Below are 26485 nucleotides of genomic sequence, written 5' to 3'. Positions count from 1 at the left end.
CGGGAGGGTTCGGAGCAGGGGTGGAGCACTGCCTGCTGCCAGAAGTAACCAGCTGCCAGTGTCCACCCTGAGCCATCTCCTCCTCCACCAGTGGTGTATCAGCAGTCCTGTGTACTGGGACAGCTACCTCAGCTGTCTCCACATGGACACTGTCCAGGAACTGCTCGTGGATTCAGATGCTTCTCAACCTAGCCACCTCCTCCTGTAGCTCTCCCACCTGCTGCCTGAGAGATTCCACCAGCAGGCACCTTTCACATTGGATGGTCCCCCCCAGCCTGGATATCAGTAAGTGGAAATTGCAAGTTAGTCTCTGCAAAACCACACCAGGATCTGGGTAGAAGCATCCATGCTCAGGCGCTCTGTCTGGCTACAGGCGCAGGTGGAGGAGACAGAAGCAGTGCTGGCACAGGTGTTGCGGGTCTTCCTAACCATCGTAAGCCTCCCTCTGTCAAACTCCCGTCTGCAGCCCCCTGTCCGCTGAAAGGGTTGTTTAAGCAAGAAGTTTTAGGTTTTAAGGGGAATAAAGGGAAAACAGAACCGGCAAGGGACCCTCGCCCCTTCCCACTCCCCTTCCAAACTCCCTTGCGAAACTCCCTGTTAGCAGCCCCTGGTCGCAAAAGCTCCCTGGTCGCTTGTGCGCTGCTTTATAAAGCCCTGGCCTGTATGAATGCCCCGCCCACTGATTAAGGCTCAGCCAATTACCAGAGGCTTCTAGCTTTCAAACCTTCCTTTGAAGCTCACAGCTTCCAACTGCCAGCCACAGCACACGGTCCTTCAAACAACCAAACAACCAAACAGACTGACAAACACAAGCTCAGCACACAGCAAGTAACCCCCAAACACAAACAAACACACACTACAGACAGTCACTTACCCCAAAAGGGTGCTGTATTGCTCCTCCTTCACCCGGAGAACTCCCTTGCGAAACTCCCTGTTAGCAGCCCCTGTTCGCAAAGGCTACTCCATTAGCTCTAGCTGGGGCTGAGTTAGGTTGCATGGGTAACCTAAACTCTGGCACTTCCCAATGTTGAAATGCTTACCTTTGCAACCTAAATATTTTCAGCACAGGGTTTTTGGATATAATGCCATACACACCCTGTGTAGTTAGAACAGCTTTTTTTTTTTTTTTTTTTTTTTATTTTTTTTTTTTTATTTTTTTTTTTTTTAAAGTCTTCTAGACTTAGCTATTCACTGCTTGTTTTGTTAACATTTTATTAACACGTGTCTTACATGCTGCAGAAACACTTGCTGTGAGCCAAGTTACATTTTTGCTGATTTTGCAAATCTGTGAAATTTGCAGCCCCTATTTCTAGCAACAGGCAGGCAGGAGCCAGCTGGGAGCATGATGTATTACTGGCCTTGCAAATCTAAAATAGACTGTATAACTTACAGAATTGTGGGGCTTCTGCACGGGCCTAAAACTCCTCCCAGAGCCTGTCCCTGAAAGCTGGACCCTATGTATTGGGAAAGGAGCTTTCCTTGGACTGCAAAAGGCCTCTGGCTTCTCTTATGACTCGGTGTTAATCTGTGTGGGTAGATGTAAACTTTGTAGAATTTCCGGGTGGCAAGTAATACAGCCACACTAGTTTCTAATATCCAAGGAGAAACTTAATTAGTAGGAATTTATTGTGCAGAATAAAGAAGTGGGGTCTAGTGACCAGAGCAGGGGATGATTGGAACTCCTGGCTTCACTTCTGCTCTGCCACTGACTTCTCTGGGCCTGATTTGCCATTAGCCTGCACTTTGTGTATCACCTTCATCACTGCCCGGTACTCCGTATGCCCAGATACGTCAGGCCCTCAGCCTGCAGTTCCCCTTCTGTAAAATGGGGCGCTGGGACTCCTTCCACAGAAAGCTCTCTGCTATAGAAATGCAGCTGTATTCGCTCTTCAAATGGGGCACTGCGTCAGGTCTTGGTGTGATTGGTTGGATCACAGAAACCCCCTTGGGACTGCCACCTGATGTGCTGAGACTGTCTCTGAGCCTGTTTTCCCTGGCAGCTTGGGACTTCAGTACCCTGTCTTGTTGAGCCAGACAGGCTAGCCTGCTGCAAACACAGACCCAGGTCTGACCCACGTCCCCCAAAAGCTGCAGGCTTAACTGAAAATAGCTTAAGAAGTGCTCCTGTCTCCAGCACCCAGATACTTAGTTCCCAATGGGGTCCAAACTCCAAAGAAATCTGTTTTACTCTGTATAAAGCTTATACAGGGTAAACTCACAAATTGTTCGCCCTCTATAACACTGATAGAGATATGCACAGCTGTTTGCCCCCCCAGGAATTAATACTTGCTCTGGGTTAATTAATAAGCAAAAAGTGATTTTTATTAAATATAAAAAGTAGGATTTAAGTGGTTCCAAGTAATAACAGACCGAGCAAAATAAGTTACCAAGCAAAATAAAATAAAACATGCACGTCTAAGCCTAATACAGTAGGAAACTGAATACAAATGAAATCTCCCCCTCAGAGATGTTCCAATAAGCTTCTTTTGCAGACTAGACTCCTTCCTAGTCTGGGTCCAGCAATCACTCTCACCCCCATACTTACTGTCCTTTGTTCCAGTTTCTTTCAGGCATCTCTTTTGGGTGGAGAGGCATCTTTTGAGCCAGCTGAAGACAAAATGGAGGGGTTTCCAGGGCCTTATAGTCTTTCCCTTGTAGGTGGAAACCCCTTTGTTCTCCTGTGTAAAATCCCCTCAACAAGAGTGAGTTTGCAGTCACCTGGGCAAGTCTATGAATGATTCAGCTTTTTGCAGGCCGAGGCCATTCTTTACATGTTAGTTTGAACATTCCCAGGAAAGCTCAGATGTGGATTGGCATCTCCCAAAGTCCATTGTCAGTTAAGTGTTTCTTGATTTGGCCCTTACTGAGAATAGTCTTTTCTCAAGAAGCTGGCCAAATGCTTCACTGAGGCTACTTAGAATCAAACAAATACAGAGCCAATATTCATAACTTCAAATACAAAAATGATACACACCTACAGACAGCATAATAATAACCAGCAAACTATAACCTTCCCATAGACACCCGACTTGGCCTCCTCTGTATAAGAACTGGTGCAACTATAGGACCCTGGTTGCAACAATGATCTATACGGTCACAGTTCATGTCAATAATGTCACACTTGGTTCATGATGGGGGGGGGGGGGGGGAGTTACTAGGCCAGCCTACAAAAACTGGCTACAGGCTTAGTTCCTGTGGGGCTTTTCCCTGGTCATCAACTGAGCTCAGAACTGAGGAGAGCTCTGAATGAGCAGCGTTGCAATGTAAATTCTCGGTCATGATTTGGTAACCGAATTCTATAAATCCTGTCAGCAGTTCGGGGTTGTGCTATTTGGTCTTCTGCACGTCTGCTTTAGATAACTGCTAATGAACTTGTGGGATAACGCTCCTTTCTGCTGCCGTTGCTGGATTGACTCTTCCAGTGAATGCTTTGGGGCCTTGGTGGTGAAAAGGGGCTTGGGAAGTGACACAGTCGGAGACCTTGTCCTTCAGGGAGCTCCGTGTTCGGCTTTTGCTCTAGCATCGCATTTTCTGTGGAGTCAGTTTAGTGTCCGCGAAGTAACTGCTGTATGGAGGAGCCAGGAGGCACCGTTGTCTGACCTCCTGCATAACACAAGCCATAGAACGTCCTGAACGAATTCCTCCGAACTCGAGCAAATCTCTTTAGAGCAGTCGGGGTTTTTGGAACTTCCAGTGATGGGGGATCCCTCCCAACCCTTGATAAATAATTCAAGGGTTAATTATCCTCACTGTTCAAAACTTGCACCTTATTTCCGGTCTGTCTAGCTTCAGCATCCAGCCGCTGGATAGTGGTGGCCATTTCTCTGCGAGATGGAAGAGCCAAGTCTTTCTCCCTGTGGGTACTTGCAGGCTGTGATCGAGTCACCCCTGAACCTTCTCTTTGTTAAGCTAAGTAGATGGACGCAAGGAGCTCATTCATTCCAAGGCCGGTTTTCTAACCCTTTAATCATTCTCGTGAACCCTCTCCAAATTATCAACATCCTTCTTGAATTGTGGGCACCAGGACTGGACACAGGACTCCTGTAGCTTTCGCACCAGAGCCAAATACCCCTCTGCTTGAGAGTCCCCTATTTGTCTCCAAGGATCCTGCTAGCCCTTTTGGCAACAATATTGCACTGGGACCTGGCGTTCAGCTGATTATCTGCCATGACAGGACTGGCCAGGAGGTGGTTTTCAAAAATGGCCACAGTCGGTGCCAACAACTGTTGGAAAGGAGTTTAAGAGAATCTCTAAATAGAAGCGATTAGGAGATCTAATTTGGAGGGTGCAGACTCTCACCTGCTTAATGCTGGGGTTTATTTCAGAGCAAGGTGCAACTTCTGATGCTGGCCACAATCCGAGACTGGATACTAGACAAACGATCTAGGCCAGTCGGACTGTTCCCAGGTTTCTAGCCTAAAGTCCATGACAGATTCTTCTTTCCTGGAAACTTCCAACTGCTTTCTTTGCGCTTGTGGGCTTCATACTGTGGGAATCGTGCCATTCTCTTCCAGAAGGGCTTTTCCCCCACCTCCACCCCCAAAAAATCCAACCTGCTGATCTTTCTGAATTGGAAAATGGCAAGAACTAAACCATCTCTTGGGCGTTGCTGAAAGACCTGCATGCAATTCCCTTACGAGGAGTAAGAGCGCACGGCTGAAGGGTGAATTAAAGATGATGCTATGAGAAATTAGAGTAATAAATTATTGATAACCTATAGATGAATCTCTTATAATGACCTACATGATACTAATCGGTCTCTTCTATGTATCGGGCTCACCCTGGGGCAATACCAGCTGAAACGAAACTTATCGGCTATTTTAATGGTGCTTTTCTGAGCTTCAGATGGGAATTTTTGTTTGTCACCCAAGTTTGAGGGAGCCCCTAAGCAAATGCTGGCACAGATGCGCTCAGGACCCAAGGCAGGGCTGGTATTGTAGCAGATATCACCTTTCCTTGTGGTCCTCCCAGCACTAACATCTCTTGCTAACTGAACCTGGAGCTGTTGGTCTAACTGACAAAGAGCCTGTTTCATAAACCTACAGCTAAGGGTAGCATAAAATAACCCCTTACAGGTAAAGGAGGGAAGCTCAAATAAGCTGGTTGGCACCTGACCAAAAGGACCAATAAGGGAAGAAGATCCTTTCAAATCTGTGGCGGCAGGTTTTGTTTGTGCTCTTGGTTTTTTCCTGCCCTGGTCCCTCTCTGTCCCGGAGAGAACAACCATCTCCTAAACCCCTACCTGAAATAAGCATCCAAGATTACAAAAATTGTAAGTAATAGCAAGGAAATGCGTTCGCTTATCTTTTGTTTTAGCTTGTGAATTTTCCCTGTGCTAAGAGGGAGGTTTATTCCTGTTTTTTGTAACTTTGAAGTTTTGCCTAGAGGGGAATCCTCTGTGTTTTAAATCTTCTTACCCTGTAAAATTACCTTCCATCCTGATTTTACAGAGGTGCTTCTTTTACTTTATTATAAAGTTCTGCTTTTAAGAACCTGATGGGGTTTTTAGTGTCCTAAAACCCCAAGGGTCTGGTCTGTGCTCACCTTGTTTACCTATTTGGTTGGTATATTATTCTGAAGCCTCCCCAGGAAAGGGGGTGAAAGGGCTTAGGGGGAGGGAGATATTTTGGGGAAACAGGAACTCCAAGTGGTCCTTTTTCTGAATCTTTGTCTAACTCACTTGGTGGTGGCAGCGATACCATCCAAGGACAAGGAAGAATTTGTGCCTTGGGGAAGTTTTTAACCTAAGCTGGTAGAAATAAGCTTAGGGGGTCTTTCATGTGGGTCCCCACATTTGTACCCCAGAGTTCAGAGTGGGGAAAGGAACCCTGACAGCTTGTTACCACATCTAGGACTTGCATAGTTGCTTCTTAACGTGCCTTAGGGAATACTCTGTCTAGATATCGAGTGAAGTTTGATTGAAACCTCTGAGGAAGAAAATCAGGCTAGTGGCTGTAAAGCAATCCAATAAAACTGGAAAAGCTGCAGAAACCAAGGAGACAAATGAAGGGGTGACCCTTGCCACGCAGGGGAAATAAGCTGCCTAACCCAGAAACCAGTGTGGCGGGTTCTTGTTGCTTTATTGCAAGTCTTGCAATATTTGACCTCCTCTTAAAGCCCCAGTTCCTGGAATCCTGGGAACAGTGGAGAATTTCTGCTTTTCTTTTTTTTATAGTGAGTTTCTAGCGCTTATGGTTGCAGAGAAGATTGAAAATGTGACCAAAAGGCGAATAAAAAGCCCATATCTATTTAAGAGGTCACAATTTTGGGGGGCCTGACACATGCCTCTTAATGCAGTGTTTGTTGTAGCCGTGTTGGTTCCAGGTATTAGAGAGACAAGGTGGGTGAGATGGTATCTTTTATTGGACCAACTTCTGTTGGTGAGAGAAACAAGCTTGTGAGCTTACACAGAGCTCTCCAGGTCTGGGGCAGCAGAGGTCCATGAAACCTCAATACAAACACACTAGAATTTTTCTCCTCTTAAACCACCCAGTTGGGCGCGTACTAGTCACTGTCAGATGCTGACTTGGAAGTATTGCTGTCTAGTGGGGAGAGGCCAAGCTGCAGCTGCTTTGGTAGACCCTCCGCTGAGAAGGCGGCCGCTCATCTGTTGGCGTTTGAGAATTTCAGAGCCAAGTCAGGCCCCAGATCTGAGCGCTGATTTTAAGAGAACCCAGAGGCCTGTCTGTTCTGTGCCCTTGGCCCTTCAGACCCACATGTGTATCTCCCCAGGTGACTCCTGTCTGCCGCCTTGGCAGGACGGAATCCATTGGCATATGGTCAGGCCTCTGTGCCGTGGAACACAGCTGCGGTTGGCGTGGAGAGCAGCAGCCCAGTCGGCTCGGGCCGTTCCCCCTTTGTGCTCTGCTCCAAAATGGCTCTCTCTCTTCTGGGTCTCAAAGGCATTTCGTGTTCCTGCCCTGTTAGCTGGTCTGGGGTCAGCACCCCCTCGGCCTGCCCAGACTTCGTCCCAGTGACTCCCTGCGAGGAGCGGAGTAACAGACTGCTTTGCTAGGCCCCTGCAGCCGTATGGTGCTGCCAATGGCCCATCCCCTTCGAATGGGGCTGGGTGTGCAGGGAGAGGCCTGTCGGCAGTGACTGGCTTGGTTCCCTGCAGATGCTAGGAAGGGCTTTTGTATGCAGACTGGCAGCTGGCGAGAGGGTTTCTTCCTGGGTGCGGCCTGAGAGCTAGTCCTTGCTGTTCCCCAGTTGTAAGAGGAGATTTGCCCCGGAGCAGGTGGCTTCCCCGCACCTGAGGGGATGCAGAAAGTGCAGCCCCTCAGCTCATGCTAGACGGGTCACAGCCAGCAGTGCTGGTCCTCCTGCTGCAGTCTTGGCCAGCCAGGGCGTGGGGAGGGTGCAAAGCTGGGCTCTTATCCGTGAGTCACTGGTAGCTGAATTTAGCACTGGGGCGGGGGGGGGGGGGGGGAGGGCATTAAACAGCCTGGAACGAAGGCCACAGTGGCTGTGAACCACCAAAGTTTCAGCTACCAGAGCCCTAAGGACAAAGCCAATGGAAGAGACTGAATGTCCCAGCCTAAGCCTGCAAGGTGAGCGCTTCTCCCACTGGCCAGTTCACGTCCTCTTTCCACTGCAGGAACTCGGGTGTCTGCCACCATCCCATCCCCCGCCCTGCCAAATTCTCCGTGCTACCTTCAGACCCTAGAGATGGCCAGTGAAGAGCACAGCTGGGCTCCCAAGTGACCTGTAGCTGGGTGAAGAGGTTGCCCCTACATACTTTGGGTCGCCCTCCACTCACTCTCCCATGCCACTCATTCAGCCGGGGGGGGGGGTCCTGCACCTGGCACAGCTGCCGGGGGAGGGGCTCAGCGGAAGAAGCCCCGTTCTTCCCTTGTGTCTGATGGCGGCTGCTTGTCTCGTTTCTGTGCTTCCCCCGGCTTTTCTTGTAGGGCACCCGGGTTTGGATCCCTGACTGCCTGGAAGTCTGGAAATCTGCAGAACTAACCAGGAGCTATGAGGAAGGAGACGGCGTCCTCCATCTCCGACTGGAAGATGGCTCGGTAAGGCAGGGAGCCTTCTGGCCTGCAGGATCTAGTAGGTGGCATCCCAACCTCCCCCCCCACACCCACTAACTCCAGTGCATGGGGGTGGGGGGGGGGGAGACACTCTTCTAAGCTGCTGTACCTCCCTGGGGTGGGAGCAGTCCCAGATCCATACTGCAGGCAAGCGCAATGCCCATGAGCAGGTACTGACAGGGTCTTAGTTTGGTTAAATAGGCACAGCAGGGGCTGCTGTGGTCGGGGGTGGAGCTCTGCCCCATGGAGGGTCCTGTTGTCTGCCCAGTCGCTCTGGGCACTGGCCAACCTCTGGCAAATGCACTTCCCTTGCGTTGGGAATGGCTTCTGCAGAGCTTGGCAGCAGACTGCTCTCCCGGGGCTGCCTGGAGCTCCGTGTCCAGCTGCCTGCTGCGACTGGGGGAGCAGGTGCTCTGGGAGGGTGAGCAGATGTCCCGATTTTATAGGGACAGTCCCGATTTTTGGGTCTTTTTCTTACATAGGCTCCTATTACCCCCCCACTCCCTGTCCCGATTTTTCACATTTGCTGTCTGGTCACCCTATGCTCTGGCAGCTTCAGACAGGATGGGGAGTGCCTGGTCTCATTGCAGAACTGGCATCTGTCGTCCAACCCTCCCCCAGCGAGTGGCATTCCCCTCTGCCAATGCTTCTCTCACCCCCCGCCCCTTGCTGGCGATGCCTAACATGCCACTGAATTTCAGGGCATTGGGCTGGGGAAGGTCCCTGCCTGGCAGCGTTCTCACTACATCAGTGTACGTGAGTGTAGTGGGGGTGCTGAGGGTGGGTTTGGAGAGGTGAGATCACCCCACTGCAGCAGCTCCTGTCCTGTGGGGCTGGGCCGGGCTCCGGGCATTGCAACCTAGCGCCTGGGCTCGCACTGCGGTGCCACTGAGATTTGGCCTGTCCGCCCGTCCGTCTCCATCTGCGGAGGGATGGCCACGGACATTTGGCCGGTCATTGCCCCCCCCATGCACCAGGTTGCAAAGCCCACTCTGCTTGCGGGGCCTCATCAAGCATGTTTGCCGCCACTTCCAACGTGTCACCGACTGGATTCAAAGTCACCACTTCCGTGACCTCCCTGACAGAATCGTAAGCCTGGCCGGAGGGCCTGGCCGTGCCCAGGACAAGCCACGGCTCTGCCTGGCTTCATGGCTACAGGGTCGCCGCCAATGGCTTGGAGGCTGCTCAGAGGCATCTGGCAAGTGCCTCAAAGCATAACTGGCCGAAGCAGGTGCTGATGGCTCATGGCTGGGGCCCTACCAAATTCATGGTCCGTTTTGGTCAATTTCACGGTCATGGGATTTTAAAAATAGCTGAAATCATGAAATTTACTATTTAAATCTGAAATTTCAGGATGTTGTAATTGTTGGGGTCCTGACCCAAAAAAGGTGTTTTTTTTTGGGGGGGGGGGGTTTGCAAAATTATTGTAGGGGGGTTGCGGTACTGCTACCCTTACATCTGCGCTGCTGTTGGCGGTGTCACTGCCTTCAGAGCTGGGCAGCTGGAGAGCGGCGGCTGCTGGCCGGGAGCCCTGCTCTGAAGGCAGCGCCGCCGCCAGCAGCAGCGCAGAAGTAAGGAGGGCCTGGTATGGTATTGCCACCCGAACTTCTGTGCTGCTCCCTGCAGAACTGGGCCCTCAGTCAGCAGCCGCCGCTCTCCAGCCGCCCAGCTCTGAAGGCAGCAGCACAGACATAAGCGTGGCAGGGTATGATATTGTCACTCTCACTTCTGCACCGCTGCTGGCGGGGCGCTGCCTTCAGAGCTGGGCCCCCAGCAAACAACCGCCGCTCTCTGTGCTGCTTCCGGAGCTGGGTGGCAATACTGCAACCCCCCTAAAATAACCTTTTGAGCCCCTGCAACTCCCTTTTGGGTCAGGACCCCCAATTTGAGAACCGCCGGTCTCCCCGTGAGAGATGTGGGGTATTGGGTAAAAGCGCACAAAAGACCAGATTTCACAGCCCGTCGTGCATTTTTCATGGCCATGAATTTGGTAGGGCCCTAGTCATGGCTAACTTGGGCTTCCTCCCACCTATTCCTCCTGCACACTGGTACGCAGGGCAACAGCCCAGCCTGCTCATCCTCCAGCCTCCGACTGGCCTGGCAGATGGCTTTGGGAACAGGCAAATGCCCGCTTTGCTGCACTATCCCTTCACCTGCTGCATTGGAGGGAGGGAGAAGCTCTTCCCAGCAGGTGAGCTGGCATCTCTCCCATGAGAAGCCTCAGTCCCTTCCGCAGGACAAAGGGTTGGCTTCCCACCTGCCCTGCGCAGCGCTGCCTGGTGTGGTGGCCGTGGCTTGGAGGACAAGTGGCAGGGGATTGGGGGTGACTGCAGGTCTGGGCTGGGGAGAGCAGCTGCTGCTGGATGGGGGTGACCCAGCCTGGGCTAGAGCAGTGACTAACCCTGTTCTGACATTGAAGGCACTGGCTCCAGCAAGCTCAGCTGCTCTCTGTTGGCCTCCTTCCCCATGACAGGAATCTACCTACCCCCTCGACCTCCGGTGCCCCCAGCTGCCCTTCCTGCGCAACCCCGACTACCTGTCAGGAGAGAACGACCTGGTGGCGCTGAGCTACCTCCACGAGCCGGCCGTGCTGCACACGCTCCGGGCTCGCTTCCTGGAGACCAACACCATCTACACCTACTGCGGTGAGCGCCTGGTCACTGGGCTAGAGCAGGTTCTCCTGGGACTTTTCTGTGCGGGGGAGTCCTTGAGCTCGGTAACCCGCAGCGCTCCCAGGGGGCAGGGTCCAGTGGCTGGAGGAGGGGAGAGGGAGTCGGACACCCGGGTTCCATGCCTGGCTTTCCAGGTGACCTGAGACCAGATGTGGTCACTGCTTTCTGGCCCTCCACAAATGAGCCTCCCACTCCGGTCTCCTCTGTCTCCTAGCCCTGCCTGCTGTAAAATGGCAGCTGGGGGAATGGTATTGAGGCTCATACCAGTATCCTAGTGATGGCCATGTTAGTGAGGTGGCCACGCACATCAAATAACTGCCATGGCTCACTTCAGTGCTGGCTCAAATGCCCCTTTCCTCTCTCTTCTTCCCCCCCCCCCCCCTCAAACTTCATCTGAGCTGCTGGGGGATCCCTCTCACGGCATCTCCTGCCCCTCTCCTCTGCTCATGGCTGGGTTTGAATGTCCTGCCTCCAGGTATCATCCTCGTCGCCATCAACCCTTACAAGCAGCTGCCCATCTACGAGGAGCCGGTTATCTATGCCTACAGCGGCCAGAACATGGGTGACATGGACCCCCACATCTTCGCCGTGGCCGAGGAGGCGTACAAGCAGATGTCCAGGTGAGCAGAGCTCTGCCAGGCCGCACCCGGCATGCTGTGACGTGCGCATCCCTCACTGGCTCCTTGTCCTGCTGGAGTGATTGGTGCAGAAGAACCCCTCACTTCTCTGGACCCCAGGTCGTTCCGAGCTCTGTCCCCCAGGGATGGGCTATTGTTGCTGATTAGCTACAAACAGGACTTAAGTTACGTTGGGTGTTGGGATCTTGTGATGGGGTGGAGTAGGCCCCCTGCTGGAGGCCCCAAGGTCCTGCCACACCCTGCCCCAGAAAAGGGCAGTAGAGAGGGTCCTCCAAGCTGCCTAGAGAGGCCACGTGGGATGCAGCCAATCCAGGCCCAGCAGGCTCATATAAAAGGAGCTGCAGGGCCAGAGAGTTCAGTCTGCTGGCTGGGACTGGGGGAGGATGAGGTGCTCCTGGCCGGCTGCAGGGGCTGGACAGATGAACCCACTAAACAGGGACAAGGGGAGCCTGAGAATAGCTCCTGGCTGCCGGGGCGATGCTGGCAGGGATGGTGGGAGCGAGGAAGGCGATCCTGGCTGGCTGCTGGGACTCCGCTAAGATGGGCTGTGGGGAAGTGACCTAGGGAAATGTGGAGCAGCAGTTAGTAAAGGGATGCAGCCCAGGGCTTAAAGGGTCCCTGGTTTGGGACCCAGAGCAGTGGGTTGGACCAGGGGAAGTGGCTATGCCCTAAGGAAGGGAATTAGAACTGCAGCACCCCAGGGAAGGGGCTGACTTCTCAAACTGAGCCCAAGAGGGGTGGCTCAGCAGGAAGGCTGGAGTCACCGAGGACAAGGAGTCCCCAGGGAAGAGGCCCTCAGGCTGCTGCTCCGCTCCAGAGTAGGAGCCTTGCAACCTGGCTGGACCAAGCGGTACTGTGATGGGCCCTGCCGGCCTGAGCCCAGGGAGGGACACTTGGGACTGTGTATCCCAGAAGGGGTGGGTTTGTTTCGCCCACCCATGGACAGAGTGTGACTCGGCCAGAGGGCTGAGTCACCAAAGACCCTCCTGACAAGCGCAGCGGCCAACAGGGGGCACTGTGAGTGGAGGAAAACTGCAGGCATGCACATGCTCCACCAGGGGGCGCTTGCGAGAGGTGGGTGCCACCCCATTACAGATCTCAAGTAATGTTCAAGGTCAGGAATCCTGGCCAGGGGGAAGCCCAGGGAATCTCCCAGTTTCCTTGTTCAGTTGCTCTGAGCAGCTCAGAAGATGAAGCGAGACTGGGCTCGGGGGAGAAGTGTTCAGCAGCTGGAAAGGTGCGGGGGAGGCGAAACAGAGTCCAAGGGCCTGGAACTTGGCAGGATGGAGCGATGCTACGGGGCATGGCCAGCAGTGCCCAACCCTGGCCAATGGGAGGAACGTGGTGGCCCGTCTGAGCAGCATAGAGCATGGCCGGGGTTCTCGGCAGCTGAAGGGCAGTCGAAGCCGAGCGTCTGCCTTTCTGAAAATCCCAGCCTCCGAAAAGGCCCAGCGGGTGGCTCAGCTGGGGTAAGACTGAACAGCAGAGCAATGCCCTGGGGAGAAATCCCATAGAACCTAATGGAATGGAAGCAGTGGGGGTCCCTAGACATTCCTCTCTCTCCAGAATTTAATCGTGGGAGACCCGTTCTATTTGGGCCAGTCTGTAGCAGGGGCTGTGGCTCTGTTAATCCTCTAGAATTGACCCTCTGTGTGGATGCGAAAGTCTAAAGAAACTGCTGCAAAACACACTGGTTCCTTGGCCTTGTCTCTCTTCCCTTGAAGCATGTGGCGCTGATCAGTCTGGGGGTGGGCACGTGACACGTGGTTTGAGGGACGCTCTCGGCACACTCTGATGGCTCAGTAACCTGATGGGTCCACGTGTGCTGACACACATGCGACTGCCTGTACGTGGTACTCAGGCTGTGGGGGGTTGAAGCTAGTTCATGCGCCCCTGTTCTAGAGGGAAGGGCGGGAGCGTCTGCCTCCAAGGTACATCTCCAGTGTAGGCGTCCCTTCCTGCTGGGGGAGATGTACCCACGCTAGCTCTGACCAAGCCATCCTGCTAAATAGAGCAGGGTAGCCGCGGCTGGGGTGGCTGCCCCATGTATGTACTGTATGTGGGGGTCTGGGGGGTGGCTAACCCATCCCGCCACTTGCACCACTGCCATTGCATTGCTATCTTTAGCACCCAAGTCAATCAGAGCTAGCGTGGGTATGTCTGCCTGAGCCGGGAAGCTCGCCTCCCGCTCCTGTGTAGACACACCCTAAGACAAGTGCCTGCAGCTGCAGCCTCTCCAGGGTGTTTCATCTCTGATCAATGGAGCTGGTGTGGGAGAGCCCAAGGTACAACCTTAGTGTTGGTTCAGTACACGCCACCGTCCTGACGCCCAGGTCCACGTGGGGTCACCTCTGCATGGGGCCCCAGAGGACTGGGGGTGAAGCAACCAAACAGTTGGCTAACGATGTTGAGATGAGACCAAATAAACTCCCTAGAATGGCCCCTGCCAGCCCAGCCTATTAACTGCATCAGAAGGACCCCAGCAGCTTAATGACAGCTGACTGGCTCCTCAGCAGCTCCTGTAGGAGGTAGATGTGTAAACCGGGCCCTGTGCATGCCCCGCTGCTTGCTTCCCCCAGACAGGGCCGAGTCCACGCTCTGCCTGGCTGTGGGGAATGGCCGGGGGAGGCTGGCACTTGCTAATGGCTGTATGTGGGGCAGACGCTTGCTCTCCCCAGCTATTGGGGAGGGATGGGAACAAAGCCCCTTGGGGCATCATGGCGGGGGAAGGAAAGAGCCATGTCTTTAAAATAAAACCCAGTGCTCCCTGGGGCTGGCTCCCAGCCAGGGGGTGGAAACAGGTGGGGAGGGTGGGCTCCGTGGTGAATCTGCATTTGAGTGGTGGCAGGATCGGTGGGGCTGGCTCCTGCCATGTGTGGCACTGGTTTACTGGAGCGCAGCTGAGGGTCCCTTAAAACCCGACCCCGCGAGGAAGGCTCTGTCTGAAAACTCCCCTGTCCAAGAAGAGCTGCTCAATGCTTCTCCTTAGGGGGAGTAGGGGAATGCTGCGGGTTGGCCCCTTCTCAGCCCCCAGATGGGATTGCAGTGCTGAACCTGCCCAGCAGGGGAGCCAGAATCCATCTCTCCATCCCCATTGGATGGGTGCATAGAACCGCCAGGGAGTGGGGGGAGTCAAACTGGCTGAGTTTCCCTGGTGCCCCGGGCTCCCCGTGGCCCCAGTGTGCTAAGCCAGGTTCAGACCCAGCCTGAGCCTGCACTTAAACAGCCCACGTCAGCCTTCATCCCCCGCTCCACCCTGACTCCGCTTTGCTGCCTGTCCGAACTCAACTGAGAAGGGCCAGATGGTCCCCAGGGTGCCCTCAGGGAACTCCTGGCCCAGCCACACCTGGGAGATCCCATGGGACATTCAGAGCAAACTCCAGGCCGGGAGAAACATGCAACTTTCCCAGCTGGGCTCCTTAGTGTCTGGTGGTTCAGCCATGACTAAAGAGGGCATCTTCCTGCTGAGTCTCTGCCCTCGCTGAGCCCCCATCTCCCATAGCGATGGGCTCCCGTTGCCTCCCGCAGGAATGACGAGAACCAGTCGCTGATCATCAGCGGCGAGTCGGGTGCTGGCAAGACGGCGTCGGCCAAATATGCCATGCGGTACTTTGCCCTGGTCGGGGGATCCCTGGGTGACTCCAGCATGGAGGAGAAGGTGCTGGCCTCGAGCCCCATCATGGAGGTAGGCGCTGCTCGTCTCTCGTGGGTGTGCCGGAGGGGAGGGAAGAAGCAGGGATGGTAGCTCAGATCCGCGTCTGATAAGGGGAGGAATCTGTGTGGTCTCCAAATGGCTGAGAGAGCTTCCTAGCCATGCCTGGGGGGTAGGTGTGCTCTGCTGCACGGGTGAGGGAGACTGGGCTATAGAGGAGCCCCTCTCCTCCTGCTCATGGGCTTTCTTGGCTGCACGAAACATAGAATATCAGGGTTGGAAGGGACCTCAGGAGGTATCTAGTCCAACCCCCTGCTCAAAGCAGGACCAATCCCCAACTAAATCATCCCAGCCAGGGCTTTGTCAAGCTGGGCCTTAAAAACCTCTAAGGATGGAGGTTCCACCACCTCCCTAGGTAACCCATTCCAGTGCTTCACCATCCTCCTAGTGAAAAAGTTTTTCCTAATATCCAACCTAAACCTCCCCCACTACAACTTGAGACCATTGCTCCTTGTTCTGTCATCTGCCACCACTGAGAACAGCCGAGCATCCATTCTCTTTGGAACCCCCCTTCAGGTAGTTGAAAGCAGCTATCAAATCCCCCTTCATTCTTCTCTTCTGGAGACTAAACAAGCCCTGGGCTGGAGGAAGGCCCTCAGGAGCCAGTGGGTGTGGGTTCTGCTGGAGGGCCGGCTGCTCCCCTGCAGCAGGGCTGCCCTGAGGGCAGAGGCGCTGAGCTCCCCATGGATGCAGGGTGGCCAGGTTTCACCTGGAGCGAGATTCTCCTCCCTGCCCCCGCTAAACACACCACTGTGCAGCTGTCCTTGGCACAGTATTGCCCCTCAAGGGGTTGAGGGAGGGGATCTCTGCAGAGCGGCCTGGCATGCCTCGCTTTCCTGCTTCCCTTTCCCTGCTGATGGGGCATGTCTCCTGAACTTGTGCCTGTCGGCTGGCTGGCTGCCCTGCATGCCAGGAGGGAGGAAATGGTGCTCGGAGGAGGCAGCTCTCGGCTCCCCTCCTATGGTGCAATGTGTCTCGGTTTATTTTTATCCTGGAAGGGAGCTGCAGTTCCCAGCCTGCCTGGGTTCTTCCCCTCCCCTCTCTGCTCTGTGTGGGAGACTTGGTATCCCACCCCCTGGCTTGGGAAGTGCCTGCAGCTGTATGGCTGGGTCTCTGATAAATGGCCCCCCCAAGGTGAGGGAAGTGGACAGCTCCCACAGCTGCAGGATAGAAAGGTTTGGAGAACTCCCCCTCGAGGCCCTCTGAGTCGGAGTGAAGTAAATCTCCCCTTGTCTATCCCCTCGGCTCCCCCTGCCGTAGCTAGCAGGCAGGGCCATCCCTGCGCCGATATCGGGAAGGCCGAGCATAGAGCTGTGGTGCGGCTGGCCGCTCATGGGACCTCGGGAGGCCTCTCTGGCCCAAGGTCCATCAGCAGGGCCTGAGCATGGAGGAGCTTCCCCTGCAGGCTGATCGGGGGTGGGAACGAGGCCCCCCAGGAAGGGGCGGTGTGTCTCTGCCCGGAAGCCTGCTGAGCCGGTGGGGTGGCCCTGCCAGCCGCCCTGATCCACCCAAAGGCAGAATAAGGTTGTCTCTTGCAAGGGAGGCAGCTGGAAGTGCCTGTTCCCCTGTTTCTGCTGCTGCTTCGATGGCAGTTGGGCTCTTCCCCACGGGCCGGGCTGGCTACCTCCAGTGACTTGGCAATGCTTTGTGGGGCTGGACGAGGGGGTCTGGGGACCACTCAGCATCCCAAAGACACTCTTGATCCCGCACATCTCTCCACGCACACCTTGCTCGGGCACAGTTCACCTCTGTGTTCCCAGCCCCTCTCCTCCAAGGGAGGCTGGTTGTCTCGGGCCGGAGCTTGGAAAGCAGGTAGCTCGGGCCTCATTCAGTGCTCGGCCCATCTCAGCACTGATGCCCCATTTCTACACGACTCTCAGCAGGATTTCTTGCTGCCTGGGCTCCAGGCTGCTGCAGTGAGGTCTCCCCCCAAGGCAGGACTGGCTCCAGGGTTTTTGCCGCCCCAAGCGGCGGGGGGGGGGGGGGGAAGGCGCGGGCGCAATCGTGATCGGTGGCACTCCGGCAGCAACTCCAGCGGCAGCTCCACCACGCTGCTTAATTCTTCGGCGGGAATTTGGCAGCAGGTGCTTCCCTCCGAGAGGGACCTGCTGCCGAATTGCCGCGGAACAGCCTGACATGCCACCCCTTCCCCTTGGCTGCCCCAAGCACCTGCTTGCTGGGTTGGTACCTGGAGCTGGCCCTGTCCTGAGGGCACCAGGCCCTAGAACCGCGGTTCCTGAAGGTGACCCACCAACGGCATTTTCTCTTTGCAATTGCACGTGTTGGAGAGCGAGTCCGTCCTGCAGCTCTGGGCCCGGCTCAATAAGGGTTGCAGTATTGCGTCAGGTTCGGCCCAGCTGCCCCTTGTCATAACCGCTTGGGTGGCTGGGCTGTAAGAGTGATGCTGTGATCCTGTCTGCCAGGAGCAGGGAGCTGGGTCCAGGTCAGTGGGACAGGAGCTGCCACTGTGACCCCCCCCCGCCCCTCCTGCACTGGGTCTGTGACCCATCTAGAACCTTCCCACGACCACGGGAGGGTCAGGACCCACCGTTTGGGGAACGCAGCCTAAGGCATGCCCCACGCCAGCCTTCTCACTGCGAACACCACTAGGAAGGGAGAGCGCTCAGGGCTTGCGGACGGATCAGCCCTGTACCTACCACCTGTGCATGGTCCCAGTGTGCCCAGCATGGGTGGAGGCAGTGGGGTGTGCAGAAGGGAAGGGAATGGTGCATAGACCCAGTCGGCAATGTGGCCTAGTGGACAGGGCACTGGACTAAAACTCAGGAGACTTGCACTGTGTTCCCAGCTCTGCTGGGTGACCCCAGGGGAGTCCCACACCCGTCTGCCTCAGTTTCTCCACCTGTAAAATGGGCATAAGGATGCTCTTGGCTAGGCGCTCGGCGCTTTTCACCCTAGATCTCCGTGTAAGGGCTAAGCACCATTTCCCTTCCCGATCAGGCTTTTGGAAATGCCAAGACCACCAGGAATGACAACAGCAGCCGCTTTGGGAAATACGTGGAAATCTGCTTCAGCCACGAGTATCGCATTGTCGGGGCCGCCATGAAAACCTACCTGCTGGAGAAATCCCGCCTCACCTTCCAGGTGGGCCCTGTTCGGGGCAGGGGGTGTAGAACGCCGGCTGGGTAGGGCATTGCGGCCCAGGGTGTCGCTGAGCAGGCGACTGGGTCCGGGTAAGCAAAGCCCCTTTATAGACGGCGTGGGGGTGGCTGGCGCCTCCTCTCGCTCGCTGGACTCTCCTGTTGCCTGGGCTGGGACTGCAGCCTCGGCCAGGCTCTGGCTGTCAGCATGCTGAGGAACTGGACTCTGGGAAGGGCCTGAGAGGTAGTGTGTGTGTGTGTGTGTGTGTGTGTGTGTGTGTGTGTGAGAACTCCCCCCTCAAGGCCCTCTGAGTTGGGGGTGAAGTAAATCTCCCCTTGGCGCCCACTAGCTAGCAGGGGGAGCCAGGGCTGTCCCTATGCCTATATTGGGGAGTTCCTTCAATGCAAGCTCCAAATACTACCCAAAGTCCTTAGCCTCTGTGCGGTGGGCAGTGCTCCCAGCATGCAGCTGGGGTCGGGGGCACCATGACCTGCCCAGGGCTGGGGGGGGTGTATGGATGGCAGGTGGTGATGAAGCCGCATGACGTGCTCTGACTATTGGACTCTTTCCCGGCCCCCCCCCGGCCCCAGGGCCCTTGTTCGCTCATATAAGATTGAGCTGGGACCCCTGTTGCTGACTGAGATGCAAGGCTCCATGGGAGTCTTAATCTGTCGTCTCAATATCCTCCTCCCCGCCCACCCCTGACATGCCTGATCTGCACAGCCACAGCTTGACGAGAGCTTCAGGAAACTTCCTGAACAAAAATGTGAGAGTTAAAAGGGCCTTTTTGACAACAGGAAACAGAAGACCTTGCCATTTCCTCCCCCTCTCTCTCGCCCCTGCACACAACACAACAAAGGACATGGAGAGTCTTTTAGTTTTTCATTGTGATGCTTTAACTCTTGTGAAAAGAAAATGGGGGTGTGTGTGTTGGGGGGGTGGGAGGGGAGAACCAAACAGCCCCCCAGGATCACTGATTGTTTCCTGTGGTAAAGCTGGAACAAGGGAAGGCCTGAAATAACTTTTCCATGAGAATTTACTGAAGTTTAAGACCCCATCAATCAAAGCCTGCCAACCAAAAGACCCTGGACGTGAGTAGTTTTCACAACCAGTTCGTCCAGAGCTTGTGTGAGTGAGTTAAACACACCAACGAATGCCCTCCTCAGCAAACTTCCCGCTGGTGGCAAAGCCCACGGAAGTGGCTGAGCCTGGCTGGCTTACTGAAGGTTCAAATCCAGGCTCTGTCAGACAATCATGGGGAAGGAAGTTCCACAGACCCTTCGCTTACACTAAGGAGCTCCGCTGGCCGAACGAGGCAGGTGTCTAAGCTAGAAGGCTCCCATCTTGAGTCAAAATTGCTACCTTAACCGCCTTCCAGTGAGCAAATCGGTAAAAGCAAGACCTGGTTGTCTTTTATCAGGAGGGCTGGCTGACTTTTTCAAGCAGGAATTATTTTTGTCTGGGGGGAAAAGTGCCCTTTTTCTACTTAACTTTTCACTTTGGAAATGAGCCTCTTTAAAATGCAGCTGTCCATTTTTAAAAGGGAAAATCCACCATATTGCTAAAAAACTAATTAAAATGCCTATTCCAGAAACAGTGACCAGAAATTCCATTGTGGGGAAGCTGGAGAAATGCTTCCCTGTTGCCTTCTATGCCTCCCCCTCCTGGCTGGAGCAGGGGGCAGATGGCTGAGATGCCCCGAGATCCAGGCAGACCTGAAAGATGTGCATATGTAGCCAGGCTGCAGTGCTCTTCCACAAGCTCCTGCTTGCTTGGGAGGGAGTCTGAACTCAGGCCCTTCAATTCCAAAAGCAGGAGGCTCTTCCTCTTGAGCTCAGGGAGAGACTCCCTTAGCTGGTAGCTATAGTAGGCCCTTATTCTCTTATGTGAACCAGCCACTAAGCGTGGGGTTGGTTACTGTGGAGGAGGGGATAGCGGTAACTGATGTGGCCTGTGCGTTCCTTTAGCCAGAGGGATGAGGTAGCAAGAGGTGGAGGGATCTAGGAAAATCTGGACCAAACTAGCTGTTCTGCTTGTGTCTCTGCAGGCGAAAGCCGAGAGGAACTACCACATCTTCTACCAGCTGTGCGCGTCGGCCGCGCTGCCGGAGTTCCAAGGCTTGGGCCTCGGTAAGCGCCACGGGCAGAGAAGCAGTGCCTCCCCGGGCAGCCAGCGTGCCGGCAAGAGCCCAGGCAGCAGCTCTCTGGGTGGTGCGGAGTTGGGAAGCTGCAAGACTGGGGTGGGCTCTATACAGGACATCTCAAACCAGGGCTGTAGAGATGGATGGGAGAACCTAGAGGGTAGGTGACCAGGGTGGCTCTGGGGCTAAAGGACCTGTCCCCTTGTTGTTGACCTGTTCCGCAGCATGAGAACCAGGGGCTGGTTGGACAATATTCATGGCAGGCAAACTGAAAAGGTAAATGCAGTGTATGGGGAAGAAACACGGCACGTGGCTTGGGTTCACCGGGACAAGCAAAGCTCCTCAAACAACTATTCCATGGAGAATTTGCCTGTTCTGTGAAATCAAAGCTTTCTGCGGAGGGGGTTCGGTTGGGACAAAGTTCCTCTGGTTTCAGTCCTACCTGGCTTCCTGACAACTCGTCATCCTGGCTTCTTGGTAGGCTGCTGGGGCCTGCAGGACTTCCAGGGTCTCCAGTTCTAGGAATTAGACTGCCGCAGGTCTGGGGACTCCTGGGCTGTGGGAACCCCTGGAGCCTGGCTCCCCTTCAGCCCACCAGCCAATTTTATTTTGAAATCATCAGTGTGGTGGGTTATTTGGGGGGGGGGTGGGGAGAGAGGCGGGGATGACGCATGTTGATCTTTTTGCAAAGAAGTTTGAACTTGTGCATGTTCCAAATCTCAAATTCTTAAAACCCTCCCCGGGCCGGCACCGGGGCTCAGCTTTTGCGTCCAAGGGGCTCTCGGTTCTTGCCTGGCACCCAGAATGTGGCTGCCTCACATACAGCTTTCCGCGACGGTGTCTGGCCGTGCTCCACCAGGGAAGGGATGGGGATGCGTGTCTGGGCTGGGAGCAGGGCCGTAGCTACCCCAGTAGCTGAGGGAAGCTGTGGGAGGAGAGACGGAGGCAGTGGGGCTCGCGGGCAGCTGTTCTGCTGATCTTGCTTGGTCCCAGTGGACGGGAACTAACTGGGAGCTGGTGTCTGTATGGTCCATCTCTAACCCTGCAGGTGAGGCCGAATCCTTCCATTACACCAACCAGGGGCAGTGCACGCACCTTGAGGCGACTGACGATGCTGCTGACCTGGAGAGCACACGAAACGCCTTCTCGCTATTGGGTAGCTGGTCTGGTACCCCCTGTGGCTGGGAGTGGGGAGATGGGCTTTGCCGCTCGGGGAGGGTCGGGGTTACAGCTGGCTTGAATGCAGAGCTACAGTCCCCACCGGCTTTGCATCGTCCCTGCGAAGAGCATGGGAGTCCCCATACCACATCCGATCAGGCTCAGCCTGATGTTTGAGGAAGGTGCAAGGAACCCCCTAGTGGATGGTTAAGGGATGACCCATCCATGGTTCTGAGCCCTGGCAGGCTGCCCCCCCCCCCCCCCAGTTCCCTGCTGGGAGCTAGAGGGAAAGCAGCCTGGGGCTTCTCGGGGGGCCGGGGGAAACCTTGTCACAGTCACTGTAAAACTGGCTCCCGGCAGGGGGAAGGGCTGCTGGGGCTCCTTACCCAGCCCTCCAGGGGAGGGGGGACAGCTGGGCAGGGGCCGTGACCTTTACAAGACAGCCAAAAGCCGATGTCAGGGCCGCAGTGTCTACACAGATCCCACCTCCCCCTCACTACACCGACACAAGCCTTAGGCTTGGAGGCGGAGTTGTTCTGTCGGTGTAGTAGGGCACTTACACTAGTGGGAGGAAGGCTGTAGCTGCTGACATAATTAGGTGGACATAAGTTACCTTATGTCCACCTAACTGTGTAGCCCAGCCCCTAGTCTTCCTCCGAACTCCACCCCCATTTCCTAGCCCCGGTAACATGCCCCAGAGCATGTTATGGGTAAGCAGCAGTGATGGCAGGCTGGGGGATGCTGCCCTCTTACCATGGCCACCTGGACAGGGTGTGACTATGGCGTGGGAGGGCGCATGTCCCACAGGGCACTAGGAAAAGCCGTGTAGGAGCAGCTGCCCAGTTAGATGCTGTAGAGATGTGCAGAGCCCTGTGCTCCTTCCACCCAACCTGCCCCCACCTCACAGCTGACAGGAGCAGCTGGAACTTGCTCCTTGTCTGAGCTGAAGCTGTCCTGGGGCCAGCGGGAGGGAGAGCGGCTAGTGGCCCTCTCCATGGGGCTGCCCAGTTCCTGGCCTGGTGCGGTACCATGTGCTGTGTGCTCTGCAGGGGTTCATGAGTCAAGTCAGCTGGAACTGTTCAGCATCCTGGCCTCTATCCTGCACCTGGGCAACATCCGGCTCCGAGCGAAGGACCGGCACGGGGAGAGCTGCTTCACTGAGGTAAGGGGGAGCTGGCTCCCTCCACCCTGCAGCACTCGGTGGGTGTCCCCTCTCCAGCAGCCCGCAGCCCTGGGGGTAGCGGCGTGCCGGACTGCTGACTGACGAGGGTGGCCCTTGCCTCAGCCAAGCTAGAGGGGAGGGGCCAGGCTGCTGAGGAGCAGGTGTGTAGGCCTTGGGCCGTTGGCTCAGAATGGGGGGCTCTGCCGAGCCCCCCGGAGGCTCTCCCAGTACTAGCTGGGGGTCCTGGGGAGCGCTCCCTTCCTCACAGCAACACAGCTGATGCGAGGGTTCTGTCTCCATGCAGCCAGACGACGAAGCCCTGGGCCTGTTCTGCACACTGCTGGGTGTGGAGAAGTCCCAGGTGTCGCGCTGGCTCTGCTACCGCAAGCTGGTCACAGCCAGCGAGACCTACGTGAAGCCCATGTCCAGGCAGCAGGCCCTGAACTCCCGCGATGCCCTGGCCAAGCACATCTACGGGCAGCTCTTCAAGTGGATCGTGAGCAGGATCAACAAAGCCCTGCGGGCGTCCTGCAGGCAGCAGGCCTCCATCGGCATCCTGGACATCTACGGGTAAGGACCGGGCCTGCGTGGAGTCAAGCCTTCCTCGCTTGAGGCCCACCAGGGATGCTGGACCAGCCTCGGCTCACCCCCATGTGAAGGAGGGGTCTGTGCCTGCTCAGGGGAGTGAATCTACATGGGGTCCTTTCTGGCGAAACCTCTCTGTACTAGCGAGCCCGCCGGGTGGCAGGTGCCCCGCGTTAGCCAGGTGATGTGGCCTCCGAGCATGGACCACCTGGGTGATCCTTTCTCAACGCACCTGGCCAGTTCCCTGGACAATCTCCTCCACGGTCTTCTGAGATGGCAGGTCCTAGCTCTCCTGGTCCCCTCTGTTCTTTTCTTCCCCACGGTGGGGCGCAGGTGCCTACCTGGCAGACTGTCTGGGAAATCCAGCTCCAGCTCTGTGTGGCCAAGACAAGGGTGTGTGGCTGGGCCAAGCTAGAGCACGGCTCTGGTTGTCTGTGTTCGTTGGGCTTGGCCAGCTGTGGGCCGTAGCAGTGTCCTTTCCCCCTCCCCATCTCCTGCTCTTGCTGGTGCACTTGGGGAGTGCTCCCTGGCCATCCCTGCTGGGCTCCTGCCTAGGGGCTGTCGTACGCCCCCCTCTTTGAAAGACCTGAGGGTTCAGGGCAACTTGGGGCGTTGCTGAAGCTTATGGGGTGGAGAGGAGTGTTAGGCCCAGGGATCCTCTCTGCTCCAGCACTGAACCCAGCTGGACTTGTTTCCCCCACTAATTCGGGGGGGGGGGATAGCTCAGTGGTTTGAGCATTGGCCTGCTAAACCCAGGGTTGTGAGTTCAATCCTTGAGGGGGCCGTTTAGGGAACTGGGGTAAAAATCTGTCTGAGCTTTGAGCAGGGGGTTGGACTAGATACCTCCTGAGGTCCCTTCCAACCCTGATAGTCGGATTCTCTGATAATTCTCCTTGTTGAAAAGCACAAACCCTTGCAGAGGCCCTGTCAGCTCCCCTGTCACCCCCCTCGCCTTCCTCCTAGTCACCCCCAGCCCCGTCTCTCCTTCAGGTTCGAGACGTTCACAGTCAACAGCTTCGAGCAGTTCTGCATCAACTATGCCAACGAGAAGCTGCAGCAGCACTTCAACCTGGTCAGTGCTGCCCTCCCAGCTGTCGCCAGCAGCCCCCTTTCCTGCTGGGCTCCCGTACCCTTGTGGGGAGTCTGGAGCTGGCAGGCTGTGTCTGTACAGCACCTAGCGCAGCGGGGCCCAGGTCCACGACTGGGGCTCCTGGGTGCTACGGTAAAACAAACTAACTGAATTACCCGGGGATGGTCACTGGGTACCTGAACATCTGTTCTCCCCTCTCTTGTTCCAAGCCTGGTGCCCTCCAGCTGCCCTGGGGGGCTGGCTGGGGAAGCCTTGAAAGGCCCCTAAATGGTTCTTAAGATCTGACAGTTTCTTGCTAGCTCAACCGAGTTTGACACCTGCATATTGAATTCCAGGCCTGGCGCCTTAGTGCTGAGGCCAGTTAGGCAGTGTCTGTAACCGGGCTCTGGTCACTGGGACTAGCCCAACGGCAGCTGTTAAAGCGTTCACCAGAGAACAGTCCGACGTTGGTGCCAGAGTTGTTCCCCCACAAACCCCTAATGTCTGGAGCTGGCTGGGAAACCTTTTTGGTCTCCATTTTCCTACAAAAATGCTTTTTTCCTAAAGGGTCAGTTTTGACACCATTTCGGTCAGTGTCCCCATTGGACATTTTAGGAACAGGCTCGTTTTTTCTTGAAACAAAACTCCGTTTATACAAAAACTTTAATAATTAAAAAAAGCGAATAGTCAAAATTGGAACACCTTGATAAAATCGAAATCCCTTTTTTTTTTTAGAATTTCATTTTGTTAAACTTTTTAAAATCTTCATTCCACTTCTGAACAGAGAGTTTGAAAATCAGGGGAACTTCCTGCGAAACAGGCTCTGTCCCTGGCTGGCTCGGCTAACGATACAGTGCTGCTAAGAGTTGCCAAGCCACTAAATAGCGTGCTGCAAAAAAGTAAACTCTGACCTTGTCCCCGTCCAACGTGCCCTTGGCTCACCAGGCTCCTGCTTGCTTGGGGGGCAGATGGGAGCCGAGGTTCCACATCCTTTCACAGGCTCCCACCTGCCCACAAAATCCCATTCGCGGGGGTGAATTGCCACGTTCGCCCCAGGGCTGGGGGTTCAGCAGATGTCCCTACCGCTGCGGCTCGGGCAGCTGGGGTGTTTGCTCATCTGGGCTGTGCTTGTCTAGTGTGCTGGTTAGCCCAGAGGGCTGGAAATGTCAAAGGAGCCCAGGGGAATTGGGCACATTGTGGCAGGGATGTTCAGGGGATTCCATTCAGGGGTCTCAGCTCAGCCCTCACTCTGCAGGGGGGGCTCTGTCCAGAGAAAATGGGGCAGGGTCCCGCCCCCACACAGAGTGCTGTTGTGGTGACTCAACACCTGAGTGGCTCTTACGGCAGTTCTCCAAATCCCAGTCCTGGCCTGGCAGGGCCGTGCAGAGCCGCTGGAGTCAGCCTAGGGCCCGATTGTCCCCTCCCTGCAGCTCATGGTCACTTACCGTCTGGGCAGCATGGCCAGAAGTGCCCTTGTAGTCTGCATCTCCAGGCGGGGGCGCCAACCGGGCATCTTCCCAGGCAGAAGGGCTGGCCCGCTGGCGTGGCACAGTCAGGCAACAGTGTGGGCCCACTGAAATCTAGACTGAACTCTGGCTAACCTCTCCCCCGTGCCCCCCCCAGTCCTGTGCGGGGGTAGGAGGGGCGAGAGCTCTGATCCCATTCCCACCCCTCCCCTGTAGCACGTCTTTAAGCTGGAGCAGGAGGAATACATGAAGGAGGAGATCCCCTGGACCTTCATCGACTTCTACGACAACCAGCCTTGCATCGACCTCATCGAGGCCAAGCTGGGCATTCTGGACCTCCTGAATGAGGAGTGCAAGGTGAGCGTCCGTCCTGCCTCGCCGGGGGGCCAGCAGCGCATCTGGGGGCGATGCCGGCTTTGGGGGGGCGGGAGGGTCCCGCACGCTCCTTCCAGCCTGGGTAACGGGACAGTCTCTGGTCCTAGGCCTGAACCAACCTGTCCTCAAACGAACACCCTGCAGGGAACAGCCGACAGCTTCCCAATCCTGGTGCCTTGCTCTCCCCCTCCCCTCTTGTGAAGCGTGTGGAAGCTTGGCCGGGGGGGGGGGGGGGGGGCATTGAGGAGCCTTGACGCTACATTGCCCGTTCAAATGCAGCCCAGGCTGATGGTGGCAGACAACTGTTGCCGTGGGATTGGGTCTCAGGCCCATCCTGTGTACAGGTGCCCGCTGCCCGCCCCACTGGGTGTGG

The 26485-nt window shown here is 55.8% G+C and overlaps 1 protein-coding gene across 1 annotated transcript in view; it reads left to right on the top strand.

Annotated features, from left to right (window-relative positions):
- The first annotated feature begins 7904 nt into the window (after positions 1 to 7904).
- LOC135894217 (unconventional myosin-Vb-like) overlaps positions 7905 to 26485 on the top strand; it is a 47704-nt gene continuing 29123 nt past the window's right edge. Inside the window, exons 1-11 of the mRNA XM_065422276.1 lie at positions 7905 to 8021; positions 10510 to 10681; positions 11184 to 11328; positions 14875 to 15031; positions 18017 to 18160; positions 20205 to 20286; positions 21346 to 21453; positions 22505 to 22617; positions 22922 to 23187; positions 24193 to 24274; positions 25954 to 26094. Coding sequence (XP_065278348.1) covers positions 11267 to 11328; positions 14875 to 15031; positions 18017 to 18160; positions 20205 to 20286; positions 21346 to 21453; positions 22505 to 22617; positions 22922 to 23187; positions 24193 to 24274; positions 25954 to 26094 — 1155 coding nt within the window. The 5' untranslated portion in view covers positions 7905 to 8021; positions 10510 to 10681; positions 11184 to 11266. The remainder of the gene's footprint in view (positions 8022 to 10509; positions 10682 to 11183; positions 11329 to 14874; positions 15032 to 18016; positions 18161 to 20204; positions 20287 to 21345; positions 21454 to 22504; positions 22618 to 22921; positions 23188 to 24192; positions 24275 to 25953; positions 26095 to 26485) is intronic.

The sequence above is a fragment of the Emys orbicularis genome, chromosome 24 (assembly GCF_028017835.1).
Source record: "Emys orbicularis isolate rEmyOrb1 chromosome 24, rEmyOrb1.hap1, whole genome shotgun sequence".
NCBI classification, from domain to species: Eukaryota; Metazoa; Chordata; order Testudines; family Emydidae; genus Emys; species Emys orbicularis.
Note: the sequence above shows the minus strand (reverse complement) of the source record. Positions and strands in the feature narration are given on the sequence as shown.